The following is a 24,644-nucleotide window of genomic DNA, read 5'->3' as shown; positions in this document are numbered from 1 at the left end:
ACTAACTACAATCTTGATGGTACACCAGCTTCTGTGAGCAACTTTTACTCAGTATCTTGCTATGTAGTTAGCCCTTCAACTACACAGTAAAATACACAGTATCTGTTGTGTGTGATTGCAAGGCAAAAGTGGATGGTAATCCAGCAGATGCTACTACAGTGTTTTGGATATTATTAGCTATATGGTGCAAGGAAGCCTGAGGCTTTTGCTGTGTGTGTGTGTGTGTGTGTGTGAGAGAGAGAGAGAGAGAGAGAGAGAGAGAGAGAGAGAGAGAGAGAGAGAGAGAGAGAGAGAGAGAGAGAGAGAGAGAGAGAGTGTGTGTGTGTGGGGGGGAATATGTATCCCAATAGAATCTAAGTATCGAATAAATGTTATAAAGACGTGTAGCTTTAATAAATTTCCCATCCAGAATAGACTATTCTGGATGTGAATATTTTACAAATAGTCTTTACTACATTTTTACAAATTAAGTCTTTATTCTATTTTTACAAATTAAGTCTTTATTCTATTTTTACAAATTAATTCTTTATTATATTATATTTTTACAAATGAAGTCTTTACTAACTACAAGTATTAGCTGACACCTTCTGTGGTTGATTTTTCTGTTGCAAATCCTAAATTTCTGACAGTTGTGGAAGGATGTCCCTGGAGCACTTTTCTGGACAATCTAATGATGCCAGTGACTGGATCTCGACCAAAGTATTTTACAGAGATCTTCTGGCCGCTTTCTAAACCTAAAGCACTTGGATGAGCAACCTGCAAATGAAAACTGAATGTGTAATAAACAAAATATAATCAAGATGCAGGGAAATTAAATTTGATTACAAATTTAACTGAACTTCAATCTGATATTTATTTATTATAAATATTAAACTGCAATTCTTCTTTAAACATTAAAATGAGCTAAAATATACTGAAATGATGGCTAATTTAAGCTATGATGTTTAAGTTTTGGTATTTCCTAGATTATAAAGCAATGTTTTCTTTTTCGCTCTGTTTTATATCCCTAGATTTTGGAAGCATTTATATAAAATTTTTGTATAGTCGTGGAATGAAAGTTTGCCGGAAAAGACCAGATTATGTTTTCCTAGATGTGAATATGAATTTTTACTAAATCTAGCTGTATAGGTGCACTAGAAATCACTTGTTCCCAACTGCTTGGCACTATGGCAACCTATCAAAATGAGTATCTTCTAATGATGCACAAAAAATTAAACACTATTAGACCACACACAAGAATGGCTGCAAACTGCTACCTGTGTACAAGCACATAAAAGACAAATTTGAAATTACATAAAGAAAAAATAAAGTAAAAATACCAAAGATGATAAGCAAGAACTTGCACTCACCCAGGGAAGCAAACAGACAACAAAATACTTTCTGCCTGGAATCCCCCCCTCCCCACCTGCATTAACTCATTGTGTGTGAATACAGTCTCTTACTAAGAACCGGGGATAAAAAAAAAAAAGAGAATTTAGGATGACCACTTCAGAAGGGAGGCACCAGCCATTGAAAATTCCTAAACACTAATGTACTTCTGTCATTGTCTACTAAATTGGCAAAATTACTAGGGTATCTCTCAGCATTAGTGATAACAGGTATAACAGAAAATATCTTCAATATAGTTCATTCAATAATCAGAAAGTTTCAAACAAACTGGAAAATGAAAGTAAATTTCAAATGATTTGAACCAACATGGAAATTTAAATTTTATTTTTCAGTTTGAGTTGTTTCCTGCTTATTGGGTTAACTGCATTTAAGTAGTATTTTCTGTTGAGCCTATCTTCATTCCTCACATCAGGGCATCCATAATCCTTTTGCCAATTAGCAGGCCATGAAAGAAATGCAAGTGTTTAGGAATTTTGGAATTTGCAGCTAGAGAAGGTATAATATATTATCGTTAATCAATTTTGGAAAGGCGAAAATGTTTGAAACATTTATTTCATTAGCCAAAAGTGAGGAATGTGAGGGGAATTTCAGATGAAGCAAATGAAGCTAACTGGAGAACCTCTGATTTAGATCAGTGTTGGGCATTCACTTGCATAATTGGTGTATTCAACGAGGATATGTCTGACTAAAGATCCTCATTACTGATGCTGAGGGGCCCTCCACTATTAAAAGGTGAGCAGTGTTAATATTTGTGTAATTTGTTTGCAGATAAGCTAGCATTACCTTCAGAAGGTAATATTCTCTATATATTACTTTCTGCTGGTGATTTGATCTGAAGTTTGAGGGCCATAATTTAATGGTTAGTTTAATACTTGCTGTTATGCTCAGTTTTTAAGAACTGCCATTGACAAATGTGTATTTTTATTTTTTCAGATTATTAACATGCAGTCTTAGTGTGGAACTTTCCACTTACCATCGGGTGGTGGGGCAGCTACTTTTGCAGTGTTGTTGGCTAATTCACTTCCCAAGATTTGCACATATCAGGTGTCCCCCAGGGTTCAGTGTTGGGTCTATTGTTGTTTTGTATATTTATCATTTATCAATGATATTGATGAAGGTATATCAGGCTTAATGTCCAAGTTTTCAGATGATATGAAGGTTGGCAGGGTTGTTAATGACACTAATGACAATATGCTACTGCAACAGGATCTAGAAAAGTTGAGCAGATGGGCTGAGGGGTGGCAACTGAAGTTTAACACTGTCAAATGTAAAGTACTGCATATGGGTCGTAGTAACCCCAGAGCAATGTACCAACTACGTGGAGTTACACTCAGGGTAGTAGAGAATGAAAGAGACTTGGGGTTAATTGTGCAATCAGATATGAAGTTTTCTGAGCAGTGCAGACAAGCTGCCAGAGCAGGTCACGGGGTCTTGTTAATGATATACAGGAATTTTACTAGCAGTGATAAGGAGGTGTATAAGGCAATGGTCAGGCCACACCTTAAGTACTGCATACTAGTCTAGAAGTCTCATTTTAGGAAGGATGTAGAGTTGCTAGAAGAGTACAGAGAAGGGCAACAAGACTACTGAGGGGAACTAAGTGGTGCTCTTACGAAGAAAGGCTTAAGTTCTCCAAATTGCAGCGTCTGGAGACTAGGCACCTGCGAGGTGATCTGATTGAGGTGTATAAGGCCTTGAATGGATTGAGCAGGCATAAACTAAAATTGAGGAAAGGCAGTTGCCGAACAGATGTGCAGAAATTTGCCTTTAGCCAGCAGGTAATTGATTGCTGGAACAAACTTCCATCTGTCATTATGCAAGTTGATAGTTTAAATAAATTCAAGGAAGAAGTGTATCTCTAAATAGGTCTACAAGGCTGGGACAATTCATGTTCATGATTAAGCTTCACACCAGCCAGAAGATAAATAAATTCAATACTGTAACTAAAAACGCTTTATTTACAATAAAATAAGTATAAAATAGATATATATTTACAATAAAAATATAAATAACACTGATAAAGTATACTAAAAATAGAAATTAAAAGCGATAAAATTTGCTGTAGCCTTTGGAGGTAGCAGTCTCCTTCCTCAGCAGCATATGTTTACTGTGCGGCACATCCTTAAATAGCAGATCCACAGCACACGTCACATGGTTCCACAGTTGCAATTTTCCATTTGCGCACTGGGACCGGGAGCACGCTAGCTGAAACCGTTCATCATGTCTAAGAACGGCGGTTTCCAGGAGGGGTTGTAGACATACACCCCTATCCCTATTAATAGTATTGCTAGTTGCCCCAATACGTAAGCTCTCGGGCGCCTCCGTAGCCAGGTGGGAAGGAACAGCAGTGCGTAGCACACGCTTCTTGATTAGACCTGGGTTCGAGCCCGTCACCACAAAATACGGAGGATGCGGAAAGGTGAGGGAATGACCACCGCATATTCCTGGAGCAATATGGTCTTAGTTGCTAATGCTCCTAAAAACCAAATAACAACAACAACAACGTAAGCTCTCAAGCCATTTACGGTCCCAGAACCCTTGTGCATGATGTGATGACAGCATCCTCCAGGGGAAATTTGATGTTGTTTCTCCTAGACTTCCCATAATTTGCGGACTTTATTGCATTTACATGCTCCCCCAGCCGGTCTTTCAATCGCCACCCCATCTCACCCACATAACACACCCACAATCCCGGCAATTAATTTCATACACCACCCCACTGCTGGCTTCTTTGGATATGGGGTCTTTAACTCGAGATATCGCTGTGTGCAACCTCCAACCTGGGAATTGCACACAGCGTATCTAACACTCTCGAATTATACGTGCAATGTGGTCTGAAAGGCCCGGATAGTAGGGAATGTATGCAGAATGTATACTTAGAGGTGACCTGGTACCTCTACATCCTTTTTCTAAGGCCATTCATGTTAAGTACCAGGTCACCTCTAAGTATTGATGACATTTGTGAAGGAGTGGAGTTTTGCTTATCTAGTACCGTTATGGTATTCCAAGATGTCATGTATAGGCAGGTCCATGGGACAGCCACGGGTTCTCCCTTTGTGCGATAGTGGCCAATTTAGCTATGGAAGAGTTAGAAGTCAGGATTTTTGGGGATTTGGAATTTCCCATGCGCAGATGGAAGAGATATGTTGATGACACATTCTCCATTGTACAAAGGGGGAGGGAGGATCAGGTACTTAACATACTTAATAGTTGCTCCCCTTTTATTAAATTTACTTCGTAGGTGGAAGCAGAGGGAACCTTGCCATTCCTTGATGTGTTGGTTATTAGGGAAGGTGGCAGGCTAAGTCCAAGTATTTAGAAAGCTGATGTGCCGGGGTCAATATACCCAATATACCTCGGCACAGGCCAGCCAAAACAAAAACAGTGTGGTCAAGGCTGTAATAGACAGAGTGTGGTCCCACCGCAGCACCTCTGAGGATTAAGATAATGAAATTGTTCGGGTCACAGCAGACCTCAAGAAGTGCGACTACCCCCAGAGGGTGTTGGACAGAGCCATTAGAAGAGTAGAGTCCACCCGTAATGAGCAGTTCGCCCCTGTGAGCACCACATACATTCCCTAGTATCTGGGCCTTTCAGACCACATTGCACGTATAATTCGGGAGTGTCAGATACACTGTGTGAAACTCCCAGGTCGGAGGTTGCACACAGCGATATCTTGAGTTAAAGACCCCATATCCAAAGAAGCCAGTAGTGGGGTGGTGTACGAAATTAAATGCCCGGATTGTGGGGTGTGTTATGTGGGTGAGACAGGACGGCGATTGAAAGACCGGCTGGGGGAGCATGTAAATGCAATAAAGTCCGCAAATTATGGAAAGTCTGCTGTGGCATAACATTTCTGGGAGAAACAACATCAAATTTCCCAGGAGGATGCTGTCATCACAGATCATGCACAAGGGTTCTGGGATCATAAATGGCTTGAGAGCTTACGTACTGGGGCAGCTAGCAATACTATTAATAGGGATAGGGGTGTATGTTTACACCCCCTCCTGGAAACCGCCATTCTTGGATGTGATGAATGGTTTCAGCTAGCGCGCTCCCGAGCCATTTCCGGTCCCAGGGCGCAAATGGAAAATTCCAACCGTGAAACCATGTGACGTGTGCCGTGGATCTGCTATTTAAGGATGTGCCGCACAGCAAACATATGCTGCTGAGGAAGGAGACTGCTGCCTCCGAAAGCTACAGCAAATTTTATCGCTTTTAATTTCTATTTTTAGTATATTTTATCAGTGTTATTTATATTTTTATTGTAAATATATATCTATTTTATACTTATTTTATTAAAGTGTTTTTAGTTACAGTATTGAATTTTAGCATTAGCATTAGCATTAGTAGAGGCATTTTTGATGCAAGAAAGCAAGCTTATGCAGCATCAGCCAAAAAAAAAAAAAAAAAAAAAACCCACTTCCACTTCACCCCTCTGTTCGTTCAAAATACCTGTCCAGCTGAGCCTTAAACTTATTTAGGCTATCAACCTCCACCACAAGGGATGGCAGTCTGTTCCACCAACCAACCACCCGCTGGCTAAAGGCAAATTTCCGCACGTCTATCCTACATCTGTCTTTCCTCAATTTGAATTTATGCCCTCTCAGGTGATTTTTCTGAGCTAGAGGAAGAATCCCATCAGCATTGAGCATGCGTAAACCATTCAAGGCTTTATACACCTCTATCAGATCACCTCGCTGGTGCCTAGTCTCCAGACACTGTAATTTGCAAAACTTAAGCCTTTCTTCGTAAGAGCACCCCTTTGTTCCATTCACTAATCTTGTTGCCCTTCTCTGTACTCGTTCCAGCAGCTCTACATCCTTCTTGAAATGAGGCCTCCAGACCTGTATACAGTACTCTAGGTGTGGCCTGACCATTGCCTTATACAATGGAATAATCACCTCCTTATCCCTGCTGGAAAAATTCCTGTATATCATTGACAATACTCCATGAGCTACTCTTGCAGCCCGTCTGCACTGCTCAGAGAACTTCATATCTGCCTGCACAATCACCCCCAAGTCCCTTTCATTCTCTACCACTGTCAGTGTAGTACCACAGAGTTGATATGTTGCTCTGGGGTTACTGTTTCCCATGTGTAGTACTTTACATTTGTCAATGTTAAACTTCATTTGCCACCTCTCAGCCCATCTGCTCAACCTTTCCAGATCCTGTTGCAGCAGCATAGTGTCAGTAGTGTCCTTGACAACCCTGCCAACTTTTGTATCATCTGCAAACTTGGACATTAAGCTTGATATACCATCATCAATATCATTTATAAATACAGAAAACAACAATGGACCCAACACTGAGCCCTGAGGGACTCCACTAATAACATTAGTCCACGATGAGCAGTGTCCATTGATTACCACTCTCTGTCTTCTCCACCTCAACCACCCCTTGAATGGAATTTTTTTTTTTTTTTTTGGCTGATGCTATATACGCTTGCTTTCTTGCATCATATGCCTCTACTAATGTTAATGCATCCCAGGATCGAACAAAGTATGCTTCTCCCCAGTTCAGTTAAGGTATTTAAGGAGGCGGTTATTTCTTTTATTGGGTGGCGATGCTCATGGAGTTTTTCAGGGCTTGGAGCATAGTTAAAGGCAGGGAAAAATTCTTTCTGAGTGGTCAGGTGTGCAGGTGCATAAGTACACGTGCCTTGAGTGACCGGGGTTCAAGCACGTGACTGCTAAATACGGTGCCATTTCTTGTATTCTGTCTATATTATGAACTCCTCTAACCGTTTGGTCATCCCAGAGTATAAACAAAAAATTTATTTATTTTTTTTTTATTTCTGTCTACATTTAATTAAAAGAAAAAAGTACTTATTAGCAAAGTTGTAATTTTATAAGAACAATATCAAGTTGGTATATAAAGAAACATAATAAACAAATTTTAACTGATAATATAAAGAGAGGTTGTACATATGCTTCAACTTACAGACTGGAGACATGGTGCTATGCTCCTTGGGCATCATGTACTGTGCTTTGATGAATGAAGTTGAGACAGCAGAGTGTGCTAGGTCTTGCTGAGCTGTACCTCGTGCTCCATACTCCAGTCTAGTCTAGATCTCATCAAGATTATATAACTGTAGCATGGTAAGGTAAACAGCTTCTTCTTTAGAGGCTGAGAGAATCCAGATTTTTAATTTTTGCTGACAGGATATTCTCAGCTGTTTTATGTGTTCTAAGAAGTAATTTGCAGCTGAACATGATTCCTAGGAATTGTATGCTGCATGTATGTTGATACTGATTGGCCATTTGGTTGGAGTTCTGGACTAGGTACATGTTTATTTGGCAACTAAAAATGAATACACACTATTTTCTGTAGGTCAAGTTGAAAAAATTTGTACCCATCGGCAGGTTATTGTTCTTTATAATTGTCTATAAAGAAATCATCAACAAATAATGCTAAATCACTATCAGAAACAGTATTAATTGAAATTATAAAAAGAATAGCACCTATAAGGGGAGTTACCCATGGACTAGAGAGGGGAAAATGTGATCCCAATTCACAAAGGAGGATCACAGGGTGACACAAGTAATTACAGACCTATTAGTTTAACTTCTGTTCTGGGGAAATTAATGGAGGCACTGGTTAAAGAAGCACTGCAGGATCATCTAGACAACATTTTGGTTATAGATCGGACACAGCAGGGGTTTGTTAAGGGGAAGTATTGTTTGACCAACCTGATTGGATACTATGTGGTCACAAAGGAGCTGGATGCAAAAAATAATTTTGATATCATATATTTGGATCTTAGGAAAGCTTTTGATACTGTTGCACATGGAAGACTACTGTACAAATTGGAGCAGTATTGCATTAAGGGCAAAATGTTGCTATGGATAAAGGGATGGTTGAGTGGGAGAAGACAGAGTGGAAATCAATGGACATTGCTCTTCATGGACTAATGTTATTAGTGGAGTCCCCCAGGGTTCAGTGTTGGCTCCATTGTTGTTCTCTGTATTTATTAATGATATTGATGAAGGTATTATTATTATTAGCTATATGGTGCATGGAAGCCTGAGGCTTATGCTGCACCAGCCAAAAAAAAAGAGTGTGTGTGTGTGTGTGTGTGTGTGTGTGTGTGTGTGTGTGTGTGTGTGAGAGTGAGTGAGTGAGTGAGTGAGTGTGTGAGTCAAAAGTAGAAAGGAATCACCAAGAAAGAGAAGAATGATGATATCCAGCTCAGGACCCTGGATGTGCCAAGCCCATACTCACCAGATGTGAACCTCGAACCTCTGCTGTATATCAGGCTTAATGTCTATAAGTTTGCAGACAATACGAAGGTTGGCAGGGTTGTTAATGACATTAATGACAATGTGCTACTGCAAGAGGATCTAGAAACATTGAGCAGATGGGCTGAGAGGTGGCAACTCAAGTTTAACATTGCAAATGTAAAGTAATACATAGGGGTAGCAGTAACCCAGAGTAACATATCAACTGTGTGGTATTACACTGACAGTGGTAAAGAATAAAAAGGACCTGGGGGTAATTGTGCAAGAGAAGCTCATGGTATCTTGTCAATGAGATACAGAAATTTTTCTAGCAGGGATAAGAAGGTGATTATCCCCTTGTACAGATAATGGTCAAGACACACCTTGAGTACTGTATACAGGTCTGGAGGCCTCATTTAAGGAAGGATGTTGACCTGCTGGAATGAGTACAGAGAAGGGCAACAAGATTAGTGAATGGAACAAAGGGTTGCTCTTACGAAGAAAGGCTTAAGTTTTGCAAATTACAGTGTCTGGTGACAAATTGAGGTGTATAATAAGGCCTTGAATGGTTTGAGCAAGCTTAATGCTGATGAGATTCTTCCTCTTGCCCAGATTAATCACCTGAAGGGACATAAATTCAAATTGAGGAAAGACAGTTGAAGAATAGATGTGTGGAAATTTGCCTTTAGACAGTGGGTCGTTGATTGCTGGAACAAACTTCCATCTGTCATTGTAGGTGTTGACAAACATTTGGAATGAATGGATGGGTGAAATTGGAAGGTTTTTTTTTTTTTTTTTTTTGGCTGATGCTGTATAAGCTTGCTTTCTTGCATCATATGCCTCTACTAATGCTAAATTGTTTAAAATCAAATCAAAATAATATTAATAATAAGACTAGGGTAGGCTCATTGATAAAAAATGAAGAAAAGACGTGGATAATATTATCATTTAGATCAGAGGTGCCCAACCTTTATAAGCCCGTGTGCCGGTCAACCACATTGGTATCTTATGACATATCAATATGTTAATTAATGAGTACATAAGTCTGTTTTGAAAAGTCACATAAATAATTAGGTAACCATAACCGAGCTATTCTACTAAAAACAGAAAAGCATATTTTTTAATTAAGAATATTTACCTGTGAAAATCACTACAACTGCAAACATTATTTTTAATGTTCACTAACCAGCCTCTAAAGGAAGACTGACCGTATAAAAAAAAAAAAAAGAGGGGAAGTAAAGGGATAAAGTTATATGAATTAAGAAGTACAAGAAAGAAAAGAGGTATATTTTCCAAGAAGAAAGTTATTTTGTTATTTGTTATTTGGTTTTTAGGAGCATTAGCAACTAAGGCCATATTGCTCCGGGATATGCAGTGGTCATTCCCTGACCTTTCCGCATCCTCCGTATTTGGTGGTGACGGGCTCGAACCCTGGTCTAATCAAGAAGCGTGTGCTATGCACTGCTGCTCCTTCCCACCTGGCTATGGAGGCGCCCCCCAAGAAGAAAGACTGAAATACATAGATACAAACAGTGAAAAATAAAAATAAGTTTTGGCTTTAGTATGATATTAACATTTAAAAAGTTTACTCTCCCATGAGGAAAATTGCAGGTGGTTTCATTCACAGCCTGCGTACCGGTAGCTCACTCCTCGTGTATTGGTACCGGTTCATGTACCGGTGGTTGGGAACCTACGATTTAGATCATTTGAGCAAAGGGTCCTGTTCGACAGAACTGGTTGAACATGCTTGTGGCTGGCCCTGTATTGATAAAGGTATATCAGGCTTAATGCCTAAGTTTGCAGATGACAAAAGTTGGCAGTGCAGTTACTGACAGTAATCAGGGTAAGCTACAGCAATCAGATCTAGAAATATTAGGTACATGTGCTGAGAAATGGCAGTTGAAGTTTAACACTGACAAATGCAAGGTACTGCATATGGGCACTAGTAATCCCAGATTAATGTACCAACTGGGTGGTACCACACTCGGGTGGTGGAGAATGAAAAAGATCTGGGGGTAATTATAGAGTTGGATATGAAGTTCTCTGAGCAGTGCAGACAGGCTGCCAGGAGAGCTCACGGGGCTTTGTCAATGATATACAGGAACTTTGTGTTAGCAGGTATAAGGAGATGATTATCCCATTGTACAAGATAATGTTTAGGTCGCAACTTCAGTATTGCATACAGATTTGGAGGCCCTATTTTAGGAAAGTTTTTCTGTGTAGATCTCCTGGAACGGGTGCAGAGAAGAGCAACAAGATTAGTGAAGGGAACAAAAGGGTGGTGTTACTGAGAAAGGCTTCAGTTCTGCAAATTTCAGTGTCTGGAGACTAGGTACCTGTGAAGTGATCTGCCTGAGGTGGTCATAGCTTTGAATGGATTCAGCAAGGTCACTGCTGATGGTATTCTTCCTCTTGCTCAGACTACACACAAGTGAGCATAAATTCAAACTAAGGAAGGATGGTTGCAGGAGAGACGTGTGGAATTTTGCTTTCAGCCAGTGGGTGGTTAGTTGTTGGAACAAACTTCCATATGGTGTTGTGGAAGTGGGAACTGTGAATAAATTCATGGAAGAAGTAGACAAACTATTGGGAGAGGGGGGGGGGGAATGGTGATGCTCTCTTTCTTCTATCATTTGCATCATTTTTCAGTATTAATACTAATACTGACACAGTATCCTTTGGTTTCAAATATGTCTCCTGGAGGCAGAGACATTGGTGTGTATTTAGAGGTAAGATCATATAAATCATTAATACTGGTTCAGAATGAATTGTGGAAATTCCACTGAGTAGTGAATTTATTATTTATTTTGTGAAGCTTTTGGCATTGCTAACACTACACTTTTTTACTTTTGGTGTTATTCTTTTTCAGAAAGGCTTTCCTGGACCCATGTCTTCTTCAACAAAAACTTTTAGGACAAAATCAACTGAAGGGTTTTTAGATGATTCTGCCCTAGTTTGTGTTTTGTTATCAACAGGTAGGTTTTATATGTCATTTGAGAAAGGCTCTTTTGGGGGTATTGTTAGTTCTGTCTCAGTTTCAAGGTTTCTGTTCTCAGTTTCAGTTTCTCTAGGTCTCTTCATATGGGTTAGCGATATAATCTGTTTTGGTTCCTAGTAGGAGACATTATGATGTTTTTTTACTTTTGTAGCATGTTCTAGCTCAGTGGTCTCCAAAGTGGGGTTGTTGTTATTTGGTTTTTAGGAGCATTAGCAACTAAGGCCATATTGCTCCGGGATATGCGGTGGTCATTCCATGACCTTTCCGCATCCTCCGTATTTGGTGGTGACGGGCTCGAACCCCGGTCTAATCAAGAAGCGTGTGCTACGCACTGCTGCTGCTGCTGCTGCTCCTTCCCACCTGGCTATGGAGGGGCCTCCAAAGTGGGGTATGTGCACCCCTAGGGGTGCACAGATGATCCATGGGGTGATTTGGTAAGCAGAGCGATCGATGCAATCCTTCCATTTGTATCAACATACCTGTGTGAGGTGACTTTCTCTGCAATGACTATTATTAAAATCATGTTTAGAAATAAACTTAACTTGGAACCAGATCTTCGGGTAGCTGTGTTCCAAAATATGAAACCAGGATACACAGCAATAATGAAAAATATTCAAGCACATATTTCCCACTAAAGAATGCTGTTGATTTGATTTATACCACTTTGTACTTTAATTTCAATTTCATTTTGTTTTGTATTTTTGCATCGAATCAGATTGATTTTATATGTGATTCTAGATATAATGCATACCATGTAAATTATTTATAAATAAAACAAATAGTATTACATTACATTTACTACACTTGTTACATTAATGATTTCATATCATTTTGTGCTTGAACTTCAATTTAATTTTGTTTTGTATTTTTTTATTTGTGATCTTTTAAAAATTATATGTGATTTTAGATATGCCTTTCATGTAAATGATTTATAAATTTAAAAAAATATTAAATTTGTATATTAAATTTTTTATTCCAGGGTGCACGCTAGTCCTTTTAAGTAAAATAAGGGTGAATGACCAAAAACATTTGGAGACCACTGTTCTAGTTTATAGGCAGTGGTTTCTGTTTTCGATTTGGACATATCAGTTGTAGGGCAGTGAAGTTTCAGAAAAAATTGTGTTCTATTGACATGCACTTTGTACAAGTAAGGATTTCCCAGCGAATTGTCTGGGAATGTCTGTATTTCTTGAATAAGAGGCACCATAATGGATTTATAACATATAATCTGACATTGCATACCAAATACCAAGCCTTCATGGAACTTGAACAATGTGGTGTGTTAAAGGTTAATAATAACATTGCATGTAGGGTGAGGCAGAGGGTTGTGATTAATGGATATTCTTTAGATTGGTGTAACATCAGATCACTCAAGGATTGGATCTTGGACCTATGATGTAAGAAAGCAAGCTTATACAGCATCAGCAAAAAAAAAAAAAAAAAACCACTTCCCATTTCACCCATCCATTCACTCCAAAAGTTTGTTCAAATCTTCCTTGAATTTATTTAAACTATCAACTTCCACAACGACAGATGGAAGTTTGTTCCAGTAATCGACTACCCACTGGCTATGGGCAAATTTCTGCACATCTATTCTACAACTGTGTTTCCTCAATTTGAGTTTATGCCACCCCATAAAAAAGATTGGCAGAGTCGTTAATGATGAGTGCTAAGCAGCACTCCTTCAGGATGACTTGAAAAGACTTCAAAGATGGTCAAAGAAGTGGCAACTATGTTTTAATGCCTTCTAAATGCCAGGTCTTACACTTGGGGAAAAAGCATCCCACAAATAAATTATACACTTGTTGGTAGGATTGAATTAAAACCAGTGGAGGAAGAAAGGGATCTGAGAGTTACAATACTGGCAGATATGAATTTTTCTGAACGGGCAGACAGGCTTTCCTGTCTGCCTGTTTACACTGTCTTATGAATGATTTATCAAACGTTATCCTGTAGAAATAGGTGGATCATAATTCTACTGTATAGTGCAATTGTAAGATCACATTTGGAATACCGTGATCAAGTATGGAGACATCTGAAAAAAGACATTGAGATTCTCGAAAGGGTCCAAAGATAGGCAACTCAAATGGTGAGCTTGGCAACCTGGCACTTCAGAGGGATTAGTAAAATGAATGAAGGTGGAATTCTCACTGTTATAAAGAATTCTAGAACTAGGGGTCATAAATTCAAATTTTTGGGATTTAGATTAGATTGTAGAAAGTTTTCTTTTAGCCACTGAGTTGTTGATTGCTGGAACAAGTTGTCCTTGCAGGTAGTTGAAGCTGACAGTTTGAATAATTCAAAGGTCAACTGGATAATTACCTATTTCTTATCTACTTGGTTGTTTTTTTGGCTAGTGCAGCAAAATCTGTGGTGTCCTTGCACAATATGGCAAATACTATTACTATTCTATTCTACATGAAAATACCATCTTTTCTGGTGGAAATTCTCTTAACCTCAATTATTCCCTGTTCTTTAAGTTCACCAAGACTTCTTGTGTGGATATACTGATATACATGGCAAATTTTGACTTTTGAAAGGTTGGAAATTTTTTAAAATTCAGATTTTGATTTTGAAATTAGATTTCATTGACAACATACATATTTATATTAAGATACACCTATAGTACCCTTACCAGTATGCTTTTCATTGTCAGCTTCCCTACGATTTTTTTGTGTGGGTTTATGTTGTTAAAACACCAACTGATGTTTATTGTCTGTTAAGACACCAATGATTGCTTCAAAGAAAACGCTCTTGCAGATTTTGTCCTTTTTAGAATCATTGATAAGTTTTGTCTATAATGTGGCCTAACTGGCTAGACTTTTCTGACATCAGCATTTCCAAAAAAGAGATTTTCAAAAAAACCAGAAAGAAGAGATGATCTAATGTGCATTTTTAACCTGATACTTGGCTGAATATCGTTTCTCACAGCATTTCCATGAAGAATTATTAAATGCAGTGTTCTTTTCCTCAGAATTCATTAATTAATGTCTTTTTCAAACTTCCTTTGGATCATGAACTGCTACTCACTAGTGATTGCTTATTGTACCTTTCAATTTGATATCTTTGAAAAGAGCTCGCATATCACATTAATTGAATCTGTCTTTCCCTTTAGTACTTCTTTCTAGAGAGTAGTAAGTATCTACCAAATATTCATCCACTCAGCCAAAATAATTTAGCAGCCTCCTTTCCAGCATACAAAATATTTAGGCGACAAGGGCAGACTATCACCAAATGCTTAATTGGCTCATTTAACATCCATCCTTGTTACTGCAGTTTTTAGATCTGTCATAAAAGAAGCATTATCAGCACTAAGTGTTAGACAGTTTTCTAAATGAATCTTATGTGCTTCAGGTTGTCAGAAGAAGCAGCCCAATACTGTGTCCTGTAGTCAGCTTCCAACAAAGGCACTGAGAGCAAGCTACTTTTGATTTGAGAATTTGCTTTTATTAGGAAAGGTAACCACAATGGGATATAGTCTGGAATCACTTCCATTACTGTTATCTGTAGCAAATGGCATATCTTTCACATTCACCACTATCTCTACTATCCTTCTCTTTTACAATTTCATTAAAAATATCTAGTTTTTATTCTTCTACATCCATATTTTTGCATATGATATATGCACCTGTTGTCTTCACCAGTCTGTTAGTCTGTCCATTCACATGTAACAATGCAATTCCCAGTGGAGAGACATACATGAAATTTTATATTTGGTCTTTTAGAAAGATTTGTCAAGAAATCCAAAATTTCATTAAAATCACATAAGCAGAAACAGAAATCCAGCAATTATTATTTATTTTCTTAATACATATCAAATAAGTTATCCATATATATTGTAGCTGAAGCACTAGATATTTTGTTATTGTTATTTGTTTTTTTTTAGGAGCATTAGCAACTAAGGCCATATTGCTCCGGGATATGCGGTGGTCATTCCCTGACCTTTCCGCATCCTCCGTATTTGGTGGTGACGGGCTCGAACCCCGGTCTAATCAAGAAGCGTGTGCTATGCATTGCTGCTCCTTCACACCTGGCTACGGAGGCACCCTTGATATTTTGTTTGTTGTAGTGTTTGTTTGTTATGTTTGTTATTTAGTTTTTAGGAGCATTAGCAACTAAGGCCATATTGCTCCGGGATATGCGGTGGTCATTCCCTGACCTTTCCGCATCCTCTGTATTTGGTGGTGATGGGCTCGAACCCAGGTCTAATCAAGAAGCATGTGCTATGCACTGCTGCTTCCCACCTGGCTATGGCTACGGAGGCACCCTAGATATTTTGTTTGTTGTAGTGTACTGATTGCAGGAATGAATGGGCAATAAAGTAAATGTGCAGAAAAAGAGTTTTCAATTTAAGAACTATGCACATGAAAGATGTTGCTTTTAGAATCTCTTCTAAAAGGGAGAGGAACTCTCCCTTTTCAATCCTTTTCTTTCCTTATCAATTTACTAAACATATAAATAATGAATTATTACTATTTGTTTAATATATTAATCACAGCAGACACATGAAATATGCATTATATTTCAATTCTGAATAAAAACACAGGAGAAAATAAGCAGAGCACACTCCAAAAGTTGAGTAAACATTACATTGTGAGATATGCACAGTTTATTGAAATTAAAAACTTTTATTATACATCCATATTTCTCTAGGCAATCCACTGGTTATATACCTCATTACCAATTAGTAATTAATTAATAATTAATTGGTAGCAAGATAATTGGCTATTCAGTTTTCACTTCTGTTAATCAGAGAAAAAGAAAAAAAAAATTTAAGAAAAAAATTGAAAGCACTTGAATGTGATGCACTGTGTTCATTATTTAACTACTGGGAAACATATCCAACATAATTAGTACAGCTCAGAAGGAGATATGTTCACTTGGTCATCACGCAACACAGCGGCAACCCCCAAGGCAGAATGAGCTGGTCCCACAGGAACTAGTGGTTGTTGGTGATCCTATTGTCAGGGAAACAGGGAATATGCTTTGTAAAAAGGATAGGTGGAACAGGACCATGGTATGTCTGCCAGGGGCAAAGGTTGATGACGTTGTAGAGCGGATATCATCTTTTAAGGGCACAAAAGGTGATATAGTTGTACACGTTGGCACTAATGATATTAAGAGTAGGAGACCGGCAGAATTACTTAACAAGTACAGGTCACTGTTGAAAAAAAGCCGTGAATTAGGGTTGAATTTGAAAGTGTCTGCAATTCTGCCCAGACACGATAGGAGGGAGTATATGATGAGAACCTTGTCGATCAATTCGGCCCTGGAAAGATTGTGCAAGGTTCAAGGGATAATTTTTTTCAGCCTGGTCTGTACTTGTTAACAAAAGGGACTGCTTCTATAGGGATGAGATTCACTTAGATAGAAAGGGTGCAAAAATATTTGCTGATGCTATTGAGGCAGTGTTAGGTGGGTCAAAAAACTGCTAGCTTGGGGGGATACAAGAACTAATAGATTAACAGTAGCCACTGGCAGAGGTGAAAGTGATTCTTGTACTGCTTCTATTGGAATGGGCAGAAGCCTGGGAAACAAGATGCATGATATTTCAGAGACTACTGGGAGTCATTGCGGTACAAGTAAACACATGGGTTGTGTTAGGGTAGCTAAGAAAAAGAACAGGTGCATGTATACTTGCGTGTACACCAATGCTAGGAGTTTGATAAATAAATTTGATGAATTTCAGGTATTGCTGAAAGCATCAAAGGCGGATAGTGCTGGGATATCAGAGACGTGGTTTCACACATATATAAGGAATGCAGAACTGGAATTTGGGGAGTACAACGTCTACAGAAAGGATAGACAGGACAGAAAGGGAGGAGGGGTTATGCTATTAGTTAAGAAACACATAAAATCAAAGGAAGTGAAGCCAGTCGACATCGCTGGACAGTGCAGTGTCGAGTCAGTTTGGTGTGACATAAGCAATGGGAAATCAAAATTGAGAGTAGGAGTGTGCTATAGACCTAATGACGCTGATGAGTATAATAAAAACTGTACAGGGAAACAGAGCAGGCCAGTAAATCAGAGAGTCTTATAATGGGGGATTTTAATTTCCCAGATATTGACTGGAATTTGTGGGCTGGTCACTCACACACTAGCAAGGCTCTTGTGGATTTATTGGGTGATTGTTTTCTACATTGGCACGTTCGGGAGCAACTAGGGTAGAGCAACTTCTTGATCTCATTGTCAGTAGTGATTCTTCATGCATTAAGAATCTGCAGATAAAGGAACCCCTAAGTGACAGTGATCACAGTGTGCTGAAGTGGGATTTACTCAAAGAGGTAACTACGATCAAGGGTAAAGGGAAGGGTTTTTGCTTTCATAAAGGCAATTTCAGAGGTCTGAGAGAGTATTTAAATTCTATACGGTGGGACCAACTGATGATGTTACCAACAGCAAATTCAAAATGGGAACCAATCAAAGGATTAATCTTGGAAGCTACTAGGCTTTACATACCAACTAAGAAATATTGTTCAAGGTTTAGGCCTAAATGGATGTTAGATGAATTAATGAGATATGTAGCAGAGAAGAAAAATGCATGGGATACATATAAATTAATGGGTGACAGAGAAGCTTACGATAGATATAAGCAGGCAAAGGCAGATTATGAGAAATCTTTGGCAAAGGATGCAAAGAATTCTTTACATATGTAAACTCTAGAAGGAAGGGGATGAATAAAAATGGTCCACTGGATGTTGATGGTTCAACTGTTGATGATCCTGCTCAGGTAGCTAACAAACTAAATGAATATTTTGCATCGACATTCACACACGAGGAGTTATTCAGCGAGGGGAATGCCAGAGGTGTATTCAACTCTCACAGTAAGCTAGATAATCTTGTAATAACTGAGAGTAAAGTGGAGGAGAAATTGTTGAAGATAAACACAAGAAAGGCACCTGGGGTAGATGGGATCTATCCAGTTATATTAAAGGAGGCAGCAAAGGAAGTAAGCAAACCCTTAGCCATAATTATGAGAGCTTCCTTGGACTCAGGGGTGGAACCCATATACTGGAGATGTGCAAATGTGACCCCAATTCACAAAGGAGGATCAAAGGGCAACATAAGTAATTATAGATCTGTTAGTTTAACTTCTGTTCCAGGGAAATTAATGGAGGGACTGGTTAAAGAAGCACTTTAGGAATATCTAGACAAGAATTCCGTTATACCCTGGACACAGCATGGGTTTGTTAAGGGGAAGTCTTGTCTGACCAATTTGACTGGATACTATATGTGGTCACAAAGCAACTGGATGCAGGGAATAACTTTGTTATCATATATTTGGATCTTAGAAAGGCTTTTGATACTGTTGCACATGGAAGACTGCTGCACAAATTGGAGCAGTGCGGCATTGGAGGCAAATTGCTGCTATGGATATGTAAAGGAAGTAAGCAAACTCTTAGCCATAATCATGAGAGCTTCCTTGAACTCAGGGGAGGTACCCATGCACTGGAGATGTGATGTGAGATTGAGTGAGAGAAGACAGAGAGTGGTAATCAATGGACACTGCTCTTCGTGGACTAATGTTATTAGTGGAGTCCCTCAGGGTTCAGTATTGGGTCCATTGTTGTTTTCTGTATTTATAAACGATATTGATGATGGTATATCAGGCTTAATGTCCAAGTTTGCAAACGATACGAAGGTTGGCAGGGTTGGTAATGACACTAATGACAGCATGCTGCTGCAACAGGATCTAGAAAAGTTGAGTAGATTGGCTGAGTGGTGGCAACTGAAGTTTAACATTGACAAATGTAAAGTACTATATATGGGAAACAGTAACCCTAGAGTAACGTATCGACTCTGTGGCACTACACTGACAGTGGCAGAGAATGAAAAGGACCTGGGGGTAATTGAGCTGTTGTTGTTGTTGTTGTTGTATTTGAGGTTTTTGGCACAAGGGCCTCTTGGGCCATATTGCGCCTGTTTATGGTTTGGGTATCACTGATTTCACGTTATGATTAGATGCTGTTATATAAGTTTATGCGTTTTAAACACATAAACAGATCCTTGAAATTTGCTTCCTTACCAAGAATATGTGATAAGGTTAAGGGTTCCTGCAAGTTGGAGAGGGAGCTGAAGCTGGAATTTCGGACACATGAAAGGTGGGGACATTCAATGAGAATATGTTTTATTGTTAGGTGCGACTGGCAAAAAAAGCACTGAGGAGGAGTCTCGCCCAAAAGCAAATGCAGATGAGTTGGATGTGAATGACCGATGTGAAGCCTTGCCAGGATTACTTCTTGTCGCCTGTTTCTTCTAAAACTAGATGTCCACAGTTGAGGCTCTTTTTTTATCTGGAACAGTTTATTATTGGTTTGAGATTGCCAGAGGTGAGACCATTGTTTCCAACATGTTTTTTTAATAATGGATTTGTAGTCTGTGTATGGAACTTTCAGTTGACTGTAAGATCCAGAGTCGGGATGTTTAGCAGCCTCATCCGCACGATCATTACCTTGGATGCCGACATGACCAGGAATCCAGCAGAAGATAACCTTGTAGTTGGCTGTTTGATGGTAAAATAATTTAGACCGGATCTCTTTAAGAACGGGATGAGAGGGAGGAAAGGTAGATTGAAAGGCACTGATTGCACTTAAAGAGTCTGTATATATCAGAGATTGTTTAATATGATATTTGTTTATGTTATCTAGAGCCAGTTTTATTGCAAATAATTCTGCAGTATAGATACTGCATTCAGTGGGAAGAGAGGCAGCTGTTAAGAAAGTGGCGGAAACTGCTGCTGCACCAACAGCCGTATCTGTTCTGGAGCCGTCGGTATGGATATGAACTTTCTCTGAGTTTTCCAAAGAATGCAGTTTATGTAGCTGTTGAAAGTTGGTATTTGCCAGGGAGGATTTTCCCCATCTTGAAAAGAAATTGTCACAGAGAGGTATGAATTCAGTCCAGGGAGGTTCAGGAGTAGCAAGGTCTTGGAATATATTCTTAAAGTTAATTTTCCAACTGATCATGAGTTCTTGCAGTCGAATCCCTGCAGGGCGGTTTTCATTAGGTTTATTGTGATATAGCAGGGTGTGTTGAGGATCAAACAGATACTGCCAGCTGGGGTGGGCTGGAGTACTTCCAATCTTTGCTGCATAATTTAACAATAACATTTTTCTCCTGAGATGCAGAGGGGATTCGTTTGCCTCAATATACAGGCTGTGAACCGGAGATGTTCTGAAGGCTCCAACAGCTATTCTAAGGGCACTATGCTGGATGGTGTTCAGACGTAATAGAGAACTTTTCCTGGCAGAGTCGTAGACAGGTGCTCCATAATCCAAGCGCGATCTTATTAAAGCTCTATAAAGATGTAGGAGAGAGTTTCTGTCAGCACCCCCAGATCATAGCAGAGACAGCTCTTAGGATATTCAGTTTTTTAAAACAAGTATTCCGGAGGTACGCCATATGGGAAGCAAAATTAAGTTTACTATCTAAATGTAACCCCAACAGACGGAAATTGTTAGTGACAGGAATCAGGCTGTTTTTTAAAAATATTCTGGATCCGGATGTAGTTTCCATTTTTCACACAAATGAATAGCAGTAGACTTCTTTTCTGCTAAGGAATAACCATCCCGCAATGCCCATGATTCTATTCTAGCTATAGCAATTTGAAGTTGCCTTTCGATGGTGTTCATAGTCTGGGATTGAGTAGAGATAATGAGGTCATCGGAAAATATGTACGATTGTACTGTATTTGGTACATCCCTTTTCATGTTGGTGATTATTATTGCAAATAATGTTGGACTCAGAATGGAACCCTGTGGTACACCTTCCTCTTGTTCAAATGTTTTGGATAAATTATTCATGTATCTGACCTGAAAAGTTCTATGGCATAGGAAGCTTTGTATAAATTGGGGTAGATGACCTCTCAAGCCAAAAGAGTGTAGATCTTTAAGAACACCATACCGCCAGGTGGTATCAAAGGCTTTCTGAATATCTAGATTAATCATCACCAGATGCTGTCCCCTTATGAAGGCATTACGTATATTTGACTCTGCTTTTATCATTACGTCTACGGTGGAACGGTTTTTCCGAAACCCGTACTGATTACTATTTAGCAAGTTGTTAGTTTCCAGGAACCAGATTAACCGCCTGTGAACCATTTTTTCCAGGACTTTGCCTAAACAATTGGTCAGTGAAATTGGCCTATAGTTATGTGGAAAGGTACGATCCTTTCCGGGCTTTGGGAAGGCTAGAACTATTGAGTGACACCAGGAAACTGGGTAAGCATTTTCTAAGAATATTCAGTTGTAATAGTTTAACAATGATCTTTTTGCTCTGTCGTTCAGTTGTTTTAACATTATATAGTAGATGCCATCTGGACCAGCAGCACTATTTGATGTTTTATTGAGCGCTCCAAAAAGTTCTGTTAATGTGAATGGCTGGTTATATGGATGTGAAATTCTCGTGGAAAAATTAATCTTATGCTGCTCTGCAGTTTTTTTAATTCGCTGAAAGGTTGGTTTGTAGGAGGCTATTGCTGATATGCTAGCGAATGATTCCGCTAAGGTATTTGCTATTTCTCCCGGGGATGACAACTCTTTCCCTTCCCAGTTTAGTATTGTAGCTGGGGACTGAATGTATTTGCCATTTAGTGTTTGTATTTTTCTCCAGATAATTCTGCTGTCTGTATCCTTGTTTATGCTCGAGGAAAAGCTAATCCAGGCATCTTTCTTTGCTTTTCGTCTTATTTGGCGGAACTGAGCTTTCAGTCTTTTGAAGTTAATTAGATTGGTAGTTGTGGGAAATTTACGAAATAAATTCCAAGCTCTATTTTTGTACTGTTTGACGTGTGTGCAATCTTGATTCCACCAGTAATTACTATGTTTCCGTTTCCCCGGGAAAGATTTTGGTATTGCGGAGGTAGCAGCTTGTAATATTTGTTTAGTTACATGTTCTGTGACATTGTCTATGGGTTGAGATTGAATTATTTTATTGTCTAACTGCACGTGGGTTGCATATTCATACCAGCGTGCCCTACGAAATTTCCAAGTGGAGCGACGTAGTGAAGGAGAGTTTGCCCGTGTTTGCAGCTTGCAGAGAATCGGAAGGTGATCACTGTTTAGTGGATTTTCAAGAACCGACCACTCCATAATAGTATATATGGAAGGAGAACAGATTGACAGGTCTATTGCACTCATGGATCCTGTCGAAAAATGAATATAGGTAGGTTCACCAGTGTTCAGAAGGGTAAGTTGATAAGAGTCCAGAAGGGATTCTATTAACTTGCCTCTCTTGTCAATTGTTGGAGATCCCCACATCGGATGATGAGCATTAAAGTCTCCAAGTAAGCAGAAAGGAGACGGTAGCTGTTCTATTAGTTTTTCTAGGTCATCTGAAGAAAATGAGAAATTAGGAGGAATATATATAGATGCTATTGTAAGAGTGATGCCAATTTCAATGCGCACTGCCACTACTTCAAAAGGAGTCTGAAGAGCAATATATTTGGAGGGTACGTTTTTTCTTATAAGAACCGCCACTCCTCCACGGGCTGGAGAGTTGATATTTCTATCTCTTCTAAAGATAGAGTAATTTTTTATAGTAGGACACACTTGTGAATTTAAATAAGTTTCCTGTAGGGATACGCCTGCTGGATCATAACGGTGGATGAGATCACATATATCATCTTTTGTACTGCGAAACCCTCTACAATTCCACTGAAGAATTCTTTCCATTAGGCGGTTTTGTTGGTTGTTTTTGTTTCTGACTGCTTTTTAGTTGTGACTTGTTTTCATTGATCCGATTTTCCTTTATCTTTCTTTGGAAAGTAGGGACGTGTTACGTCCATCTCATCAGTCGCATGAAGTTCTAATATGGCATCTTCTGGGTCATTGTGCTGGTCAATATCCATTCTGGTTGAATTTGGTGGTTTCAGTACCATGGTTTCTGTCACTTTTTGTTTTGCTGTTGGGTTTACATTAGCTGGAATGGTAATTGGGGTATTACTGGCTTGTTCAATTTTTTGTTGCGAAGGACACTGTTTGGGGGCAGAGAGCATGGAGCGTGCCCAATTAGCGATAGACATATTTGGGGGAACGGCAACATCTGTTTGTGTACCTGTTGACTGAAATTGTTTAGCAGCCGTTGCATATGTACGTTTTGGATCTGTTTTTAGTATTTGCCTTCTCGCCTCTGGATATGTCACTTTATTCTCAATTTTATATTTCTGGATTTTTTTTCCTTGCTTCCAAAGTTCGCAACTTTTGGAAAAAGCTGGGTGATCACCCTTACAGTTTGGGCAAACAGAAGTCGTAGCAGTGCATTTAGTTTGATTGTGCTCCTTCGATCCACAAATTGGACATACTGACTCACCTCGACATGCTGTTTGGGAGTGTCCATATCTTTGGCACTTGTAACACCTGAGTGGGTTTGGGATGTAAGGACAGACACGGCAATGGAGATAGCCTGCTTTAACAGATAATGGTAGGATGGGAGAGCTGAAAGTAAGAATTATGCTCCTAGTGGGAACAAGAACACCATCTTTCCGAGTCATAATTCTCCTTGCTTGTATGACTTTTTGTTTACTTAGCTCTTGAACTATCTCCTCCTCTGATACAGCTAACAAGTCCCATTCTGCGATTACTCCCTTCGAGGAGTTTAAGGTGGCATGGGGAGTAACTTTTATTGGTTGTCCGCCAAAAGTAGTCATGTTTAATAATTTTTCGGAATGCTGGGATTTCATGGTCTCTACAAGAAGATCCCCTGACTGGAGCCGCTTTACTGTTTTTGGTGAACCTGCAGCAGACTCGATGCATTTTTGGACAAGGAATGGGGACAGTTTACTCAGAGGCAACTATGATAGAGAGTGTAGTATGAGGAATGCTGGTATTTCCTCTTGTGGGGTTGTTTTCAACCTCTTTGGTTGAGAGTAGTCATTTTCGGTATCATTTTCTAGTCTTGAGCTCGATGGCTCTAAAGGTGGAAAAGAACTGTTTTCCATCTTTGCTCCTTTCAGCCCCGGGAGAGTGGATTTCTTCTCCCAGGTTACCGGCCCTGCCACGGGGAGGCAGGAGCAGTGCCGCTAGAGTGACCAAGCGGTA

At 39.3% G+C, this 24,644-nt stretch overlaps 1 protein-coding gene across 1 annotated transcript in view; it reads right to left on the bottom strand.

Moving 5' to 3' along the window:
• Positions 1 to 573: 573 nt before the first annotated feature.
• Positions 574 to 24,644, bottom strand: part of PNPase (polyribonucleotide nucleotidyltransferase 1) — a 389,999-nt gene continuing 365,928 nt past the window's right edge. Inside the window, exon 23 of the mRNA XM_090380364.1 lies at positions 574 to 756. Coding sequence (XP_090236490.1) covers positions 574 to 756 — 183 coding nt within the window. The remainder of the gene's footprint in view (positions 757 to 24,644) is intronic.

The sequence above is a fragment of the Mastigoproctus giganteus genome, chromosome 8 (genome assembly GCF_048544385.1).
Source record: "Mastigoproctus giganteus isolate SK-2022 chromosome 8, ASM4854438v1, whole genome shotgun sequence".
In the NCBI taxonomy this organism is placed as follows: Eukaryota; Metazoa; Arthropoda; class Arachnida; order Uropygi; family Thelyphonidae; genus Mastigoproctus; species Mastigoproctus giganteus.
The sequence above is the reverse complement of the archived record's forward strand: the minus strand, read 5'-3'. Positions and strand labels throughout refer to the sequence as shown.